Consider the following 19,497-nt stretch of genomic DNA (forward strand, 5'->3'; position numbering starts at 1 on the left):
CATTCATCTCAGATGCCCATTTTTGGATTGGGTCTTTAAATTTGAGGGGTCTGATATTTTTGAAGTCTTTATATGTTCTAGATAGTAATCGTTTGTCTGAGGAACACCCAGCAAACACTTTTTCCCACACTATGGGTTGTCTCTTCACTCTGTTGCTGGTTTCTCTTGCTGTGCAAAAAGCTTTTTAGTAAGATGAGATCCCAGTTGTTGATTCTTTGTGATAGTTCCTGTCCGATCAGGATTTTATTCAAAAAGTCTTTGCCTACCCCTATATCTTCAAGATTTCTACCTTTTCTGCCTTCCAGTAGATTTAATGTTTCTGTTTTAATATTTAGATCTTTGATCCATTTTCTGCATGGTGAAAGAAATGAATCTAATTTTAATCTTTGGCATGTGGAAAGTCAGTTTTTCCAGCACCATTTATGAAAGAGGCTTTCTTCCACTGAATGTGTTTGGCACCTTTGTCAAAGATCAGGTGGCTAACTTGTTAATGTTTTTCATTTTCTGGTACTGGGAATCAAACTCAGGACCAGTCACTGTGCCACTGAGCTATATCCCTGGGCCTTGATTTTTTTTTTTTTTTACCTTGTTAATTTTGGTAAAGTCTGATTAGATGTCTAAGAAACCATTGCCTAATCCAAAGTCTCTAAGATTTACACTTATGTTTTTTCATCTAAGAGTTTTACAGTTTTTATATTTGGTGCTGGGGCTTGAACCTGCAACCTTAAGCACTAAACACACACTATACTGTTGAGCTGACCCTCTGGCCCTAAAAGTTTTATAGTTTATACTTCTATTGATACCTTTGATCTATTTTGAGTTAATTTCTGCATATGGTTTTATGAGGTTGGGGGAGTCCAGCTTCATTATTTTTATGTGACTATCATCATTATCTTGGCAGTGACACTCGTCAGTTGCAGTTTAAAACACTAAAAATACTGAGAAATAGAGTTTTTCCTCTTTTTGAAAACTTATTAAGAATAATTTGTCCTCAGGAGGTGGAGGCAGAGGCAGAAGGATCACAAGTTTGAGGCCATCCCGGGCAACTAAGCAAGACCCTGCCTCACAGAAGGGTTGGTGATTTAGCTTAGTGGAAGATGCTAGGTTGGAATGCACAGGACCCTGGGTTCACTCTCCAGTGCCCTCCCCCCATTTTTATTTTATTTAAATTCCAAAGGAAGTAACTGTGAAAATAGAAATCTCAGGATTTTACTTCAAGTTATATATTAGGGAAATACATATCCTCCAAATATTTGCTAAAGAAAAAGCATATCATAGCTATCCTCAATTTTCCATCTCCACATTCTTTGAAATTCTCATTGATATTAAATACTTCTTCATTTCTCTTGCAGCATCTAACTATATAAGAGACCAAAATAGGACTCATAGTTTTTTTGAGTAATAATCTTGACAGCTCTTTCATTCATGTTTTGTTTCTTCCCTTCAGGTAGCAAATTATGGAGTTGGGGGACAATATGAACCTCATTTTGACTTTGCACGGGTAAGTAAAAGAAATGGAGACCACGGCCAATCACTGAAATGTAGGCATTATACTGTTAAAGAAAAAAATTTTGCTAACACTTGACTAAGCTTGACTTCACATACAATAAGGACAGGTAGGAATTTATAACCAAGGAGCAGGGAGGCAATCAGTAAGTGAAAAATTACCCAAAAGCCTAAGGATTCTGGCTACCTGGACCTAACAGGATTCTTGTTGCAGTCAGGGCAGGGAGAGCATACGTTCCCTGGGGATAGTGGGAGATGAACCTGATTAGGTATCAAGGTTGATCAGATACTGAGGATGGGGATCCTGGCAGCACTGATTTGGTAGGACTCTTGCTAAAACGGGACAATGTAGAGATGAGCACAGAAGTCAAGGTATTAAAGTCTTTTGGTATTAAAAGTTCATAGCCTTTTTGAAATTTGTGGAAGTAGATATTCCAGAAGCCTTTCAGCAGTAAAAAACACCTGGGTATGCAATAGCTAAGGTGCTTAGGTAAGTAAGCCTAGAAGCAGGCAAAGGATGTAGCTAAAGACAAAACTGAACAAAGAGACCCAGAGCCTAAAATTAGACAGTTGAAGGAGGGAAAAATTAAAGCTGAGGCTGGGGGCACGTTCCTCTAGGAACCTGGGGCTTAGTGGATTACCGGCTCTGAGAGAAGAGCTGCTACAGTGTGCTGAACCTGAGACTCATGCATGACATCTGAGTCTCCAGAAGGGTGACATCTTTGTGAATAAAGGGTGAGTTTGAAAATAATCTGCTTTTAGGCAGGAGCTGAAGGAGAACAGTCTGTTTCTATCACGGGGTAGGTATGTGTGTGTGCTGCTTCTGAGAGTTTTAAAGGATAGGCCTGCCCTCATGTGATCCTGGATGTGAATTTTTACTACTCTGGAAGAGAAGAAATTAAAAGTTGTTCAGTTTGATAGTGGTTCTTTTTTTTTTTTTTTTTTTTTGGTTTTTCTCTGGTACTGGGAACCGAACTCACGACCTTGCACTTGCCAGGCAGGCGCTGATAGTGGTTCTTAATCTTGCAGAAACAAACACATCCTCCCTGAAGAGAAGCTTCTCATTCTAAGATATTTAGCTCATTCTCAGCTAAACATGGACTCATTTTTTAGAAATCATTAACTAATAATAAGGCACTGTTGGTAAGACTGAAGCAACCAATGTATTTAGACATCTCTAGGACTTCCGATACTATAGAAATCAGTCACAGAATGCAAAAGTAAGTGCATAATATGTGTGTGTGGGGAAGGGTGGGACAAAAACAGCATACTGTCAAAATGATTTAGCATATTTGAAAAGTAAGCAAAAGGAAATTCTTTTTTTGTTGTTCTTTTTTGAGACAGGGTCTTACTATACAGTTCAGGCTGGACTTGAGCTTACTTTGTAGCCCAGGCTGGCCTCGAGCTCACACAGATCCTCCTGCCTCAGCCTCCCAAGTGCTGGGATTACAGGTGTGCACCACCATGCCTGGCTAGAAAATTCTTAAAGAAAAAAATTGATGATATTTAAAAGGTAATGGATAAGTTAACAGTTTAGAAACAGATGAATTAGTGAAGCAATTACCAGACTACATTTTGAGATAGGAAGATAAAATACAGAAGAATTTGGATGCAGTGGTGCATATGTAGTCATTCCAGTAACTTGGGAGGCTAAGGCAGGAGGATCTCTTGAATCCAGGAGTTCCAGAGCAGCCTGGACAATCTCAAAAGAAAAAGAAAAACAAAAGATGTAAAAAGTACTGTTCTAGAGAGTAGGGTAGGGAATATTAAAACAGTTCTTTAAAAGTTTGTGCTGCTAGACAGGGACTCTTGGTTTAAGACTAATAAATATTGCTGTCTTTTTACTTAATATATTCAGCTACAAGTGATATTACTAAATCTTAATTAAGGTTTATTATACTTAAAATTCTAACAAATACACTACATTATCTCAATAAAGGTCTTGATGTATTACTCTTATTATTATTTTGTCTTTTTGAGACAGGGTCTCACTATGCAGTTCAGGCTGGCCTTGACCTCACCTTGTATCCCAGGCTTGTCCTGAACTCGCAATGATCCTTCTGCCTCAGCCTCCCAAGTCCTGGGATTACAGGCATGCACCACAAGCCTAGCTATATTATTACCATTATTAAAGAAGGATAGATTCTTTGGAAAGAAAACACAGTCTGTATTGTGTAATAACCCTTTCATGGCTCAGTCCTGGAATCCTGGGCTCTTTTTCTATGAAGACCTGCAAAGAATAGATTTTACTGTTACATATGTGAGAGGAGTTTTGATGATGTGAAAGACTACAGGGACAACCCTGACGTAACAAAACTAAATTGTATTGTTTTAGCTTTTTATTTTGAAATAAATACTGACTTATAGGAAGTAACAAAATGAATGTGCAGGGAGGTCCCACACACCTTCCCGCGGTTGGCCCAGGATCAGTACCTTGCAGAACTGTAGTGCACTGTCAAACTAGGAATTCGGTATTGGCCACAGAGTTTATTCGTGTTTCATTTGTTTCCGCGCAGTTTTGTCACATGTGTAGCTTTATGTACTTACTACCACAGTCAAGCTCTATCATTCTGTCACCAGATTCTGTTGCAGAATCCCACATACCCTCTGTCCTCCCATCCCTACCTCTTATAGCCAGTCTGTTCTGTTTTTAATAATGTTAATTCATGAATGCTACATGAATAGAACCGTACAGCCTGTATCTTTTGAGATTGTCTTTCTTCATCCACCACAATGGTCTTGAGGTTCACCCAAGTTCTTCTGTGCACCAGTAGTGAGCTCTGTCTGTTGCTGAGTAGTACGCCATGGTATGAATGTACCACAGTTCAGTTCAAGGACCTCTGGATAGTTTCCTGGCTAATGCCAAGAGGTATTTTAGTTTAGACTTAGGGTATGAAGTCTCCAGCATGATTAAAGTGTTGACTGTCCAAAAGAAAGTCATAATAACTCTAAATATTTGAGTTGAAAGTAAACCTCATTGTAAAAGTTTCACCTATGGTGAACAAGTTTCATGAATGTAGCTAAGAGGTGGCTCTTGTGTCTTATTTTTTGGAAGCTAAAATTGTAGGTATTAACTTTTAAAATAGTCTGTGGTTAGTTGATAGTGGTTCTCCTTGTTTAGGCTAAGAATCTGGTTATTTCCCCGCACCCCCCCCCCGATAATTGTGTCAGAAAATATCCATTGTACAAGCTGAATCAACAGTCAGCAAGTACTTGAGTGGTTAGTGTTGCCAATAGTCTATAAATTACATGGGAACCTACTGGGATTATTTTTGGCATATTCTTTAACTTACTGCTACTGATGTTTAGTTGTCACTGGAGTAGCTACTGGATTTTATACCACTGACTTTGTTGGGGGGTTTTGTTTTTCACAGAAAGATGAACCAGATGCCTTCAAAGAACTGGGGACAGGAAACAGAATTGCCACGTGGCTATTTTATGTAAGTGACGGCTACAATTTTTAAATCGAGATTTCATCACATGATTCATTTATTTTGATGCGTTCAGTGAAGTTTATTCAGCATAGCTCCTATTAACATTCTACTTTAAACTTTTTGTGACTAAGTAAAAGGAGTTAATAATTTTTTTCCATTTGCCACTTTTAAAATTTAGGAATACAGGTGTTCATTGTAGAAACTTGGGAAAAGCTAAAGAAGTAAATTAAAATTACTGAGAGCCCACTCTGTGGAGGTGATCATTCATATTTTCAAATATGTATATCTGCGTACACATTATATGTACATACACATACTATTTTAGTAAACTTTTCTTCTGAATTAAGTTTTTATTAAAGTATATCAGAATAGTGAATACATCTGGTAATCAGCACCCAAGTCAAGGAATAGCACATTTGAATACTTTAGAAGTCCCTCTAACAATAACCATCCTCATGGTTTTTAAAGTTACAACAGTATGATCTTAACTTTTACAAATTATTAATGTATTGGTACATGTAAACTACCTAGTTTCTGTGTGTGTGGCGCTGAGCATCAAACAAAGGGCATCACCAACAGTAGGCACATACTTTACCACCGAGATCTGTTTCCAACTTCAAAATTGTTACAATCATAAAATTTGTTCCAGTTTTCCATTGCTTGCACAGCAAATCATCCCAAAACAATGGTTTAAAGTAATGATCCTTGTAGTGTCATCTGTCGTGGTTGTGAGGTTGACTGGGTTCACCTTATGATTCCTGCTCTAGATCTGTCCTGCATTTAGTCTGGTGGTGTAGTCTTCTTGAAGGCTGAGGCTGGCTGTCAGCCGGCTTACCCACAGTCTTGGCCAATCCTTGTGGCCTGAGCTTCCTCACAGCGTCGTGACTGTATTGCAAGAGCAAGCATCTCAAAGGAACAACTCAAAAGTCATGGCATTTTATGACCTGCCCTCAGAAGTCATATAGTGTAATTCCTGGTGTATTCTATTAATTGTAGCATTTACAAAGGTCCACCTGAGTTCAAGGTGATGTAACATAGGCCCACTGCCATGTGGGATGCGTGTCAGTGTCATGTAAAGAGAGGATGCAGTGCTGAAGGTGTAGCTTAGTGGTAGAGAGCGTGTCTGCCTACCATGCATAAGGCCCTGGATTCGGTCCCCAGCTCCCGCCCTGCCACGAGCATGTAGGGTGAGACAGATCAGGACGTACTGGAGAAAGATGTGTTTTATATCTAGATTTAATTTTACGCATTTTATTATCCTTCCTCTGTCTTACCACCAGGTGAATTTTATGAAACTGTGTCTCTTTGCTATCAGTAGTACCTCCCTACCTCTCTCTCTCCGTTCAGTCTATATCCTCCCCTTCTCTCTGCCTCCTTTCCTATTTCCAGTGCACCTTCTCACCCTCTTCCCTTCCCTCCATATCTCTTTCTTACTTTCCCTGTTTCCATTCCCCTCACAACTCAGTTTTGTTTCCAAAAGAGTATGAGGTACACTACTAAGATTCAAAATCTTTTTTTAATTTCCAAGGGAAAACCAGGAGAGAAGCTGGTACAGTTTTGCTATGAAGATTGTGTACTTTGTAGACGTGAGTTCTCCAGAGAGCTGTAGCAGTTTACGTCTTGGTCTGTGTATTCGTCACTTATCAAGTTGGCAGTGATGGTGTGGTTCTAATTTGTGTATCTCTTGTTAGAGAGATAGAGCATCTTTTCAGATGTTTAAGAACCACTAATGTTTCCTTTGTTCCTGCGTTTGTTTCTTCACACATTTTTTTATTTTATGGAAAAAACAAAATTTCATAACAAAATAATTGGAGAATAACAATAGTTAATACATTGCATACTGTTATCTTCAAAGTAGTTACTCAGAGTATAAGATATAGGCATAAAAAATTCTCCAAACAATACTGGCACAAATCTTTCTTTTCATTGAACTAAGAAAAACTAGTAGTATAACTATCTTGCATTTTTTTTTTCCTTTCTTCTTTCCTTTCCCCTTTCCTTCATCCTAGTTCCTCTTTCCTGTTGAACAGTTTCTTCCGATTTCACAATATCTGCTGTACATTTTGGTCTTTATTTACCCTTTCAGTTTCTCACACCAGGGAGACAATACAATGTTTACACATGTGAGTCTGATTTATGTCACTTATGAATATGGTCTCAAGTTGCATCCATTTACCTATAAATGTCTCAAGTTTATCTTTCTTTGTGACTGAGTGGTACTCCATTGTATAAAAAGACCATATATTTTTTTAATCCATTCCTTGGTTGATGGGCATTTGAGTTATTTCCAAGATTTAGCTATTACAAATTGTGCTGCTATAAACATGGGTGCACTTATATTGCTGTTGTATGATGTTTTTAATTCTTCTGGAAAGATACCCAGAAGGGGAATAGCTGGGTCAAATGGGACCTCTAATCCTAGTTTTTTGAGGAATCTCAGTACTGTGGTTGCACCAGTCTACACTCCCAACAGTGGGGAAGGGTTTCTTCTTCCTCACAGCCCCACCAGCGTTTATTATTGGTTAATTTCTTTGTTTTCCTGTTTTTTTGTTTTTTTGTTTTCTGGTACCAGGAATCGAACTCATGACCTGACGCTTGCCAGGCAGGCGCTGTGCTGCTGAGCTAAATCCCCAGCCCTTATTGGTTAATTTCTTGATAACAGCATTCCTTCTGGAGTGAGATGGAATCTCAGTGTTGTTTTAATTTGCATCTCTCGTACGACCAAGGATGTTGGACACAGTTGTAATGGGGGACCTTAATACCCCACTCTCACAGTTAGATCAGTTAGACACAAATCAACAAAGAAATCAGAATTAAACTAAACCTGTGAATGGACTTAGATGTCTACAGAGTGTTCCACCCCATAACATCAGAATACACATTCTTCTCAGCTGCACATGGGGTGTTCTCCACAGTAAACCACGTTAGCCCATAGAACATACTTAAGTAAATACAGAGGAATTGAAATCATCCCATGCATATTATCTGACCATAGTGCAATGAAATTGGAAATCAGTGGCCAAAGAAACCACAAAAACTACATAAACACATGGAAATTAAACCACACCTCCTAAACAAGTGGGTCACAGAGGAAATTAAAGAAGAAATTAAATACTATCTAATTAAGTGATAATGTCGATACAACATACCAGAACTTATGGGATGCAATGAAAGTAGTCCTCTGAGGGAAATTTATTATGATGAATTATCACATCAGGAAAACAGAATCAGTTGAAATAAATAACCTAAAGTCAAACCTCAAACTTCTAGAAAAAGATCAAACCCAAAGCTCGTAGGAGAGAGGAAATTATAAGATCAGAGCAGAAAGTAATGCAATTGAGACTAAGAAAACAATACAAAGAATGAATGAGTTGAAGAGTTGGTTCTTTGAAGATTAAATAAAATTGATGAACCCCTAGCCAACCTCATCAAAAGAGGAAAGAAAAGCCCAGATTCAAGCAGTTAGGAATGAAAAGGGGGGAAATCACAGTGGATCCTGCAGAAATCCAGATCTTCAATACCTACTTCATGAACCTGTACTCTAATATGGAAAACACAGAAGAAATGGACAGATTCCTAGAGATATATGAATTGCCAAACTGACTCAAGAAGATATAAAACCTGGTATCAGTCAGGTTATTTAGAAGTTGAAATGTAACTAAAAATTTATCAGCAAGTAAAAGCCCAGGTTCTGATGGATTCACTGTTACCCCGATACCAAAGCCAGAGAAGGCCCCAACTAAGAAAGAGAACTGCAGGCCAACTTCCCTAATGAACATAGATACAAAACTTCTCAATAAGATACTGGCAAACAATGTAGCAAATCCTCAAGAAGATTATACACCATGACCAAGTAGGATTCGTCCCAAGGATGCAGGGAAGATTCACCATATACAAATAAATAAATATAACACACCATATCAACAGAGCCAAAGACAAAAATCACATGATCATCTCAACAGTTGCAGAAAAAGCATTTGACAAAATCCAACACTCATTCACAATAAAAATCCTATAGAAAATTGGAATAGGTAACTTTTATCAGATTGAGATAAAGATCATCTGTAACAAAGCAACAGCTAACATTATACTAAATGGTCAAAACCAGAAAGTTTTCACTCTAAAATCAGGAACAAGACAAGGATGCCTGCTATCACCACTCCTATTTAACATAGTTCTGAAAACATTAGCCAGAGAAATTAGACAAGAGAAAGAAATGGAATAAGGATAGGAAAGGGAGAAGTTAAATAACCATTACTTGCAGATGACATTGTTTACATAGAAGACCCTAAAAACTCCAACAAAAGACTTGTAGATTTAATAACCAAATTCAGTAAGTAGTGTAGCTGGATACAAAGTCAACATTCAAAAATCAATAACATTTGTGTACACAAACAACAAACTCATTGAGAGACAAATTAGGGAAACCACACTCTTCACAATAGCATCCAAAAAAAGAGAAAATCAATCTAACTGAAGAATAAAAGATCTCTATATTGACAATTACAGTACTCTGAAAAAGATCAAAGAAGATATCAGAAAATGGAAAGATAACTCTTGCTCATGGATAGAAAAACTCATATAGTGAAAATGGGCACACTCCCAGAATTGTTATACAGATTAATGCAATCCCAATCAAAATATCATTAGCATACCTCACAGAACTAGAGAAAACACTCCTAAAATTCATTTGGAACCAGAAGAGACTTAGAATAGCAAAAACAATTCTCGGCAACAAAGGCAAGGTAGAGGGCATCACAATCTGACTTGAAATTATACTACAAAGCTATTGTGATAAAATCAGTATGGTACTGGCAAAAAAAAAACGGACCTGCGGATCAGTGGAACAGATTAGAAGATGCAGAAACAACACTACACACACTCAGCCACCTTATCTTTGACCAAGGTGCCAAACATGTTCACTGGAAGAAAGATAGCCTCTTTAATAAATGGTGCTGGAAAAACTGGCTTTCCACATCCTGAAGACTAAAACTAGATCCATGTCTATCACCATGCACTAAACTAAAATCAGAATGGATCAAAGATCTAAACATTAAAACAGAAACACTAAATCTACTGGAAGATTGAATAGGTAGAAATCTTGAGGACATAGGTATAGGCAGAGACTTCATGAACAAAACCCAGATTGTATGGGAAATACTACAAAGAATCAACAACTGGGATGTCATCTTACTAAAAGGCTTTTGCACAGCAAAAGAAATCACCAACAGAGTGAAAAGGCAACCCATAGAGTGGGAAAAAATTTTAGCCAGTTGTCCATCAAAGGACTTAAATCTAGAGCATAAAAATAATTGAAAAAACCAGACCCCTCCCAATTCAAAGACCAAGTCCAAAAGTGAATATCTGAGATGAATATGCTCTTCTCAGATGAAGAAATACAAATGGCAAATAAATATATGAAAAACCATTTCTTCACATATTACATTGCTTTATGAACCACTGGTGTTACATTATTTGGTCTACTACCCATATATTAGATTTATTCTTTTCCTCAATGTATACACCCTTCCTATTTTCCTACACCCTTCCTATTTTCCTAAAATAATTACATAGCATTTTAATTAGTTTGGTATTAATATTTATTACTTTATACTATTCCCATGGGCCACATACGATTATGTATAACTTTTAAATCTCACCAAGGTTAATTTTCTTATTGCTTAACAGCTGTTAGCTACTCAGTATTATATATTTATTACTGTAAAATAAATTTATTACTGTAAAATATCCTTCATTTAATGCTTTTTACCTTGACTTAAACTGTATTTGATGTGAAGGTCTGTTTTGTGTTCTTTGGGGACAGCATTTTCCTGACAGATCTTATCTTTTCAGTGTTTTTAAGTCACTTGTTTTAGAAGCAGCTTTCTATAGTGAGCAGCTGGGTTTTGTGATGCAGTCTGTATTCTGTGTGTGTTGCTTTTAAAGCATCTTCACTGTGTGCTTCCTTTGCCTTATTTTGGTGCATGTGTGCTTTCAGTTGGTTTAGCGGATTTGAGTTTTTATTCTGAGTTATCTGTATGACTAGTTAATCTTTTAATCTAATTTTAATATGCATTGATTCCCTAGCATGAGAAATGATACAGCTAATTTTCATTCATTTTTGCCTCTATTTTAAGTTTTATTTATAGAACTATGTACTGAACACTTCCTTTTCTTGAATTACTTTTCTAGATGCTGAAGATTACCAATGAACAAAACATGAAAATTTTTGCCAAAATTTATATGGCAGTTACCTTTTAGTTTAGTAAAACACGTATTTATACCTCTGTTGCTTGGTATATTAGTTTTAAGTCATTTCTTTTTCCCTCTAGCTGTAAAAGAAGTTCCTATCCTGAATTACATCTCCATCTCCCTTCCTTTTTATTTGTTAATCATTACTTTTTGTAGTTCAATTTATGCATATAAACCTAAAAAGCGTTTTGTTTTGTTTTTGAAAACTGAGTAGCATACGGAACCCAACTGGGTAAGCAGAAGCCTATGTGTTTCTAGTATTCCAGATGAATCCTGCATATGAAATCCTTCAGGAATAATACCTTCTCTCTTACAGATGAGCGATGTGTCTGCAGGAGGAGCCACTGTTTTTCCTGAAGTAGGAGCTAGTGTTTGGCCCAAAAAAGTAAGTGTGGTTTGTTAGGGAGATTTTGTTTTGTTTTTTGTCTCTGTTTTACCCGTCTCAGAAGAAGAGACAGACCTCTATTTCATGGTCTAATTAATGAATTAGGTACATTTTAAAATGTAGTATCCTTAAGGACCTTACCTCTGATTTCTAGACAAAGCTTTGGGTTTTATGGTATATTTTATTATGGCTATCTAGTAAATTGGTTTTATATGATTTTTTTCCGTCCATATTGCTATTGCTAGGTTTGCTATCTTTGTTTTGGCAAACATTCATTTTTTTATCAAGCAGCTTTGTGGTACTAACTTTTTCATATGATCAACTTTTTAAAGTGATACTCACTTTTAGAGTTAAATTAGAGGAAGATATAACGCTACTATGGAGGGAACAGCATTTGTAGACTGTGGAAAATGATAAAGCGACATTTTATTTGTGGTAATTTTGAGTTGTTCTTCACAGGGAACTGCTGTTTTCTGGTATAACCTGTTCGCCAGTGGAGAAGGAGATTATAGCACACGGCACGCGGCCTGTCCAGTGCTAGTTGGAAACAAATGGGGTAACTGTCTCCTGCATTTTCAATAAGAATTTGTGATTTTTGTCTTTTTTTTTCCTGGTAAAGAACGCCACCATTCATTCAATCCCCAGGATTGAATCCAGGGCCTTTTATACCAAGCTATATCCCCACCCATCTTAATGTATTATTATGAGAGCGTCTCTGAGTTGCCCAGGCTGGGCTCCAACTTTTGATCCTCCTGCCACATTCCCCCTACCCCTACCCCCAGCGTGCTGGGATTATAGGTATCACCACTGCATCTGGATAATTTGTTTCATTTTGAAACTAATCTATACTTTTAAACACCCTTTCTCCCATAGCTTCACCTAATATGACATTAACATTGGATGGGATTCCAGCTAAAAGTTCCTGATCTTAATATACATTTGCATTGCTCAGATCAGAATTTTCATGTCAGATTTTAAAACTCCATTTCTAGTTGTTATTCCAAGAAAGACTGACTCGGTTAAAGAAGACAGTATCTTCCCCTCAGGTGGTTCACAGTCTGAGACTATACACTAACAGAGGGACCAGAACGAAGTAGGAAGCCTTCCTCAAAGCTTCCCTTTTGCATTTGACTTGAAAGATTTGCAGGCACATCAGGGGCCAAGATAATTGTCAGGCTAGACAGCACGTAGAGTGCAGAAATTAAAGGGGCACCTAGCACCGTGAAAAACAGATGAATTTTAACAGATATTTACCCCGTTATGTCCATTTCAGTACATCACTTTCCAGCTGTATCTACCACTACTGTTTAAGACAGGAGTGAGGCTTGCTCACCAGGGTTTAAAGATCTGCCCTGAGGATAATGTTGGTGAGCCACAGGCTACAATGAGGAGAGGAGGTGGGCAGTGATGAAAGCCTGTAGAAAGGTGGGGAAACAGGCAGATTCGAGAGACAAGTAAGGACACCGACAGGGTTTGACAAGTAAAGACGGCATATAAGGGTTGGTGAAGAGAAAAGAGCAACTGAGAATTAAGTTACCTACTTGATTTAGTACATGCCCGTGATTGGGTTCTTTAATACCAGAGATGGAGTAGAAAATCAGTTTGGGGGGTACGATTTTAAAAGTACCTTGGCACCAAGGAATCCTCATGGGTACATAACAGCAGTGATAGGTCAGAGTGTTGTTCCTGTAGAGTGGAGCATTCATCTTTTATGTGTCTTTGTTATTTTGAAGGCTGTACTTTGAAAGCAGGTAAAAAATGTCCTGCGTGATCTATACCTGTGTCTTAATGCCACTGTGTCTCATTTCAAGCCTCACGTTGAACACTGGAAGTGCATCGACTCAAATAGCCCCGTAACGTGTGTATACTTACGTCCACGTATACGTACATTTCAAATATGTACGAGATTTTCTGTGTTTCCAAGTTTTAAGCAACATCTACCTTTATATGGCTTGGTTTTGAACTTTTAATACATGTTGAAACTTTTTCATAGACTATCTTTCAGAAGGGAGGAAAAATATATAATTATTGTATTTTTTTCCCACAGTATCCAATAAATGGCTGCATGAACGTGGACAAGAATTTCGAAGACCCTGCACCTTGTCGGAACTGGAATGACAAACTGGCCCCCCTCCCCTCCTGTTGTTGTACTCTAACGTGTCTGATGCACACAGTTCCTGGTCTTAACTTTCAGGGTTTACAATTGACTAACACTCCATGATTGATTCAGTCATGAACCTCATCCCGTGTTGCATCTGTGGACAATCACTTAGTTTGTTGGTTTTCTCTTTTACAAGTAACACTAAATCACCACATTTGATAAAAAGCTTAAAAATTCAGTTGGTATAACAAAGGCAATTTTTTGGTTGGGCAGATATAATTGAAGCATCTGTTTTAGTATTTCATGACATCTGGACTGATGCATGGGGGGCCAGAGCGGGCTGTGTGGCGGAAGCAGGCGTTTCCGGGTGGGTGGCTAGGGGTCCTGTTGGCCCGGTCTTGTTTTCTGGACCTGCTTAAACCCAAGTAATAAACCAGGAATCCCATCCGGGCTGTAGGTGATGTTTGCCCCTCCATACATTATTGTAAGTTGAGTTTTCCCCTACATCCTCTTAAAGAAAGTACATTGTATTTTGCCAATCCTCTTCTCTTACAGCTGCTCTGTGGTGAAGTAATCCTGTTTGAGTTAAAATACTTCAGTCTTTTAAAAACAGAAAGTCCTGCGTAACAACAGTAGACCTTCTTAACATGCTCGTTAGTCTGTTCCTCTTTCTCTTGACTGACTGATGATTTTTTTCCAGAAATTTTGCTTTTTTGCCTCTTATTCTTACTACAGCAGGGTGGTGATACTGGCATTCTGGTTAAATATTGTGCCTTAGGAGACTGGAAGTTTAAAAATGTACAGGTTCTTTCAGTGATGAGGGAATTGATTTTAAAAGAAAATCTTTTTTCTTAAAAAGCCAAAATGTTTGTTTTTTAAAAAATTCTGAAATGTGTTGACAACAATAACCTATTTATGATCGTAAATCTTTTTTTAAAAATGTTTCTGTTTTCTGTGTGATATTTCTAATTTACGTTACTTCTTTAGTACATAGGACCTAGGTTTACACTCTTGGCTTTCACTCACACTGATGCCACATTGTTATGGAAGAGAATTACAAATCTCTGCAAGATGTGCTTTGTTTAGGCTGGGGTGCACCTTGGTGGAGAGCTTGACTGGCGTGGGCCCTGCATTTGATCTCCAGTAGCACTAAAAAAGAAAGAAGGTGTTTTCTTTTGAGACAGCTCTGCCGTGATGATGGGGCTATTACACTAGTGGTGGTCGTGGCTCTCTTCTACTCAAAAATAGGTAGAGTAGTAACAAAGATGTGAATTTAAACATGTTAACTGATCTTGTAGGCCTTATTTTTACCCAAGTATAGAATGAACTTGGAAGTTCCTCTCAGATACCCTTTGCTCCACCATAAATATTTTAGCAAAATATTGAGAATTAAGTTCATCACTATCACCCACTCAGACTGTGCAACCATAGATGGTTTTTAAAAACTTCAGGCTGGAAGTGTAACTGCAGTGAGCGCACACCTTTAGCATGTGTGAGGCCCGGGGTTTAATCCTTGATGCACACACGCCCTTTCTAGGTAAGATGGAAAGAACAGATCCAAAAGTGTAGAAATGAAACAGGTTCAAAGAATGTAAAATGAATATTGTCATTATGTTTTAGCAAATAGAAAAAAAACACCTATTTCAGAAGGAAATTATATATTCCCTGATCTTACAAATTTCCATTATATTCAGCTCAGAATCACATATGGAGATTGGTAAACTCTTCAGCATTAGATCTTATAGAATCCTCCAGATTTTCATTACTGGTGATTTTTCTTTCCAAATTGGGGTGTGGGGGCCGGGGGTATAGCTCAGTGGCATAAGCGCCTGCCTGGCAAGTGCAAGGTCATGAGTTTGATTCCTGGTACAAAAAAAAAAAAAAAAAGTTGGGGGGTGGGAGGTTCCAGTATGAAACATTGAGTCCAGTTGTCATCATGGTTTTCTTTATGCTGACCTTTCAAATGAGTTAGAACTATCCTAGAAAATGTAAGCTTCCTCACCAATTCTAAGCCTCTCCTTCAAGACTACAAGTTTTGTCATGCACTAACTTAGTACCGACAAGTGTCCACCAGAACGTCCTCACCAGTAGGGTAAATCATGGGGTAACTAGGTAAGAACTTCGTAAGGTTATAAAAAGAGTGGAATGACTTTAGGGTTCTTTGACTAAGTGATAAATGCAGTGATGAAAGCAACAGTCAGCCACCTTCTTCAGTAAGAATAAAACAAGTTACTAGAGAGTGAGAGTGTTGAGGAGAGCTGTAAGCAGGAAATAATGTGGCACACGAACTGCTCCATCCGCGTGTATGTGTATAGGGATGGGAAAAGACAGCGTCCTCACGGCACTGTGTTGCCTGCTGTGCGTGACATCCACACAGACGTCAACTGAGCAGCTCAGAATGAGCAACTCGCGTGCAGAACTCCGTGGCTAAGCAGCCGAGTGACTGGGAAACTTACAGGGTGACACTGAAACACATACTTGTAATTGGGTGTAAATTATTTGGTCAGGAATACAACTTGCGAGGAAAAAGAATAGAAAGATTACATTTTAATCTGGATAGCCAGCAATACAAGAAACTCTCCTTTGGTACACCTATTTCTTGTATAGTAAAAGTAGGTATTTTTAAAAGGAATAATATAGAAAGGGATGAATTATCGGCACTACAGTTTCATAAGTTACCCGATTTATCAGAATAAAATAGATTTTGTATTTCTATAATGTCCTTGGATATTTTCCCACCACCCTGATGGTGTTTTGCAAAATTAACTGTATTAACCAAGCAAAGTTCTTGGCCACTTTCTTTTGTAACTTTTACTTGAGAACTTTAAAGTTTATTTTCTGTATAAATGTAGTCTTCAGGGAAGCATAAATGTGACACAAAAAGACCGACTGCTTTACTGTTAAATTTTTTTTACAACTTAGCAGATGTTAGGTTAAAAACAATCAAAACAAGTGGAAACTGGTTTCCTAGAGCCCAAAGTGTCTCTATCTTCCAGCTTCTGCCTTTTGGGGCCTTGGCGAATTTCCTGTACAGCGCTATTCAAGTCAAATTCATCGTACAAAACAGGATAATTGCTGACTCCACAAACTCTAAAACCTGAAGAAAGAAAATCCTCAGAGTTTGTCATTTAGTCTTTATAATTTCAAAATAGGCTTGTTTGTTATATAAACTTGTTTTAGGCTAAGCACGGTGAGAAGTCAGATGAGAGTAGAGCATTTTAAATACAGAATGAGGTGCCGTTAGCATTTCAGTGCTTTTATGGAGGGTTGTATCAAGTCAGCCTTTTCTTAGGTATTCAATTAATGTCTACAAAGAATCAGAATTATTACAATATTTAAAGAGCCAAGTGTAGTTACACCGTTACAATGTAGGTTCTATATGGGTTTAAATAATCGATTTAAATCAAAATAACTACACAATGGTTCATTTTTCAAAACAGTCTTATCCTTTGATTTGTGTATAATCATAGTTAGATCTTAAGACATGAAATAACACAAAAGTTTATGTTCTGTTTTTACTTCTAAAAGACAAAAGAAAAAGTCAAAAGTTGAGGTTCTGTGACATGAAGCACGTTTTAGATATTATCATGAGACAAATCTTTATGAAAAATAATGCTCGTTCCTACCGAATAATGGAACAGTAACATGTTTATTCCAAACATGCTCACCGTATTGGACAGCCTATATGCAATGAGCAAGTTTCTTGGATAAGACAAATTACTAAAAGCTACTCAAGAAGAAACAATCTGAGCAGCCCCTTATCAAGGAAAATGGAATGATTAAAAATACTACCACAAAGCAACATTGAGGCCTAGACGACTTCACTGGTGAACTCTATCAAATTTGTAAAGGAAAATACCAATTCTACACAAATTGCTTCAGAAAAGGGGATGGAAAGTTTCCTACTCATTTTTTTTTTTTGGTTTTTCTCCGGTACCAGGAACTGAACTCACGACCTTGCGCTTGCCAGGCAGGCGCTTTTGCCGCTGAGCTAAATCCCCAGCCCCTTCTACTCATTTTAAGAGGCAAGCTTTACCCTGGTGCCGAAACTCTTCGAAGGCAGAAACAACCAGTTGGTATATCTCATAAACATAAAATATCTTAACAAAATATGAGCAACTCTAGTGCAAGAATAAACAAATGCCTAGGTTGGGATTAGTTCAAAAATATGAGGCTTGTTTAACATTCAAAATTCATTGTAGGGCTAGGTATGTAGCTCAGCGGCACAAGCGCCCGCCAGGCAAGTGCAAGGTCCTGAGTTTGATTCCCGGTACCAAAAAAAAAAAAAGAGATGACAGAAAATATCCATTGCATAATTTACTACTTTGGGCTGGGGATATAGCTCAGTGGCACAAGCACCTGCCTGGCAAGCGCAAGGTCCTGAGTTCGATCCCCAATACTGCCCCCCCCCAAAAAAATTCAGTGTATAGGTGGGCACAGTGGTGCATATTTGTAATCCCAGCTATTTGGGAGGTTAAGGCAGTGAGCAAGACTGCTGTCTCAAAATGAAAAGAAACAGCAGGAGGCAGAGCTGAGTGTTAGCATGCCATAGGTTCAATCCTCAGTATTCAAAAGAAAAATATATAATTCACAACAGTGGCAGGATAAAGGAGAAAATAGTACATGGTCAATAGATGCAGAGAGAGCATTTGACAAAATTCAACACCATCAATGATTTTTAAAAATCAAGAAACAAATTTCCTCAACTTGATAAAAGGCTCTCCCCAAAACCTTGCTGCTATCATATTTAAATGGTAAAAGACTAAATACTCTGCCTGTGTTTGGAACAAGGTGACAGTGTCTGTTTCCTTCTGCTATTTAATGCTCTACTGGAGATTTAGTGCAATAACAAGGAAAAGAAAGAAAAGGCATGCATACTGGAAAAGAATAATGTCTTCATTCATAGACAACATGACTAGTATCTTAGTAACTTCTATTGCTGCTGAGACAAAATACCCGACACTCGAAAGGAGAAAGGTGTTTTTTAGCTCTGTCTATGGAGGTTTCATTCCATAATGAGCTGGGGTGGAAGACAGCAAAAGCAACAAGGGAGGAGAGGGGACAAGGCACTTTCTGTCCCTTACATTGTATGCAGGCTGCCCACCCTAGGGCAGGCGTAGCACTCACACCCTTAATCCCAGCATTGCACTAGGAATCAATCACACAGTCTAGATTCAGCTACCTCCAAAAAAGCCCCATCTAAAACTGCCTGAGGTTTTGGGGAGACATCTACACACAAACCTTAAAAACAGTTTGTCAAATATCATACAGAGGGGCTGGGGATTTAGCTCAGTGGCACAGCGCCTGCCTGGCAAGCAAAAGGTCATGAGTTCGATTCCCGGTACTGGAAAAAAAAAAAATCATACAGAATCTATAATAAAGCCTTTAAACACTAACAGGTTAACAGGAGTGTAGGATACAAAGTCGTATACAAAAGTGGATTAGAAACAACTCTGAAAAATTGTGGTGGGGTATAACTCAGTGGTAGGATGCTTGCTAGCATGCACATGGCCCTGGGTTCAAATCCCAGTAGCCCAATGCAAACATAAAAACAATGTGTGTAACAGCCGCTAAAATCTTACACTTGGAATTAAAATAGGTGCAAGAGCTATATATTAAAAAACATAAGATGCTGAGAACATTAGAGAAGCTCTAAATACATGAGGATTCATATCATGTTCATGGATCAGATGTTTTGGCATTATTTCCTCCAAATTAATCTGTAGATTCAACCCAATTCCAATCACAGTTCAAGCAAGTTTTCCTTTGATAGGTTTATTCAAAAATTTATATGGTTATATAAAGGGCCTACAATAAAC

General features: G+C 37.9%; 1 protein-coding gene across 3 annotated transcripts in view; it reads left to right on the forward strand.

Moving 5' to 3' along the window:
• P4ha1 (prolyl 4-hydroxylase, alpha polypeptide I) overlaps nucleotides 1–14,620 on the forward strand; it is a 64,276-nt gene extending 49,656 nt beyond the window's left edge. For all 3 annotated transcript variants that reach the window (XM_005389998.2, XM_005389997.2, XM_013516757.1), the window contains exons 11-15: nucleotides 1,448–1,501; nucleotides 4,881–4,946; nucleotides 11,509–11,577; nucleotides 12,037–12,133; nucleotides 13,625–14,620. In XM_005389998.2, the coding sequence (XP_005390055.1) occupies nucleotides 1,448–1,501; nucleotides 4,881–4,946; nucleotides 11,509–11,577; nucleotides 12,037–12,133; nucleotides 13,625–13,695 (357 nt within the window). In that variant the 3' untranslated portion in view covers nucleotides 13,696–14,620. The remainder of the gene's footprint in view (nucleotides 1–1,447; nucleotides 1,502–4,880; nucleotides 4,947–11,508; nucleotides 11,578–12,036; nucleotides 12,134–13,624) is intronic.
• The last annotated feature ends 4,877 nt before the right edge of the window (nucleotides 14,621–19,497 follow it).

This window comes from Chinchilla lanigera, unplaced genomic scaffold (genome assembly GCF_000276665.1).
Source record: "Chinchilla lanigera isolate Chin_1 unplaced genomic scaffold, ChiLan1.0 scaffold00036, whole genome shotgun sequence".
Classification (NCBI taxonomy): Eukaryota; Metazoa; Chordata; class Mammalia; order Rodentia; family Chinchillidae; genus Chinchilla; species Chinchilla lanigera.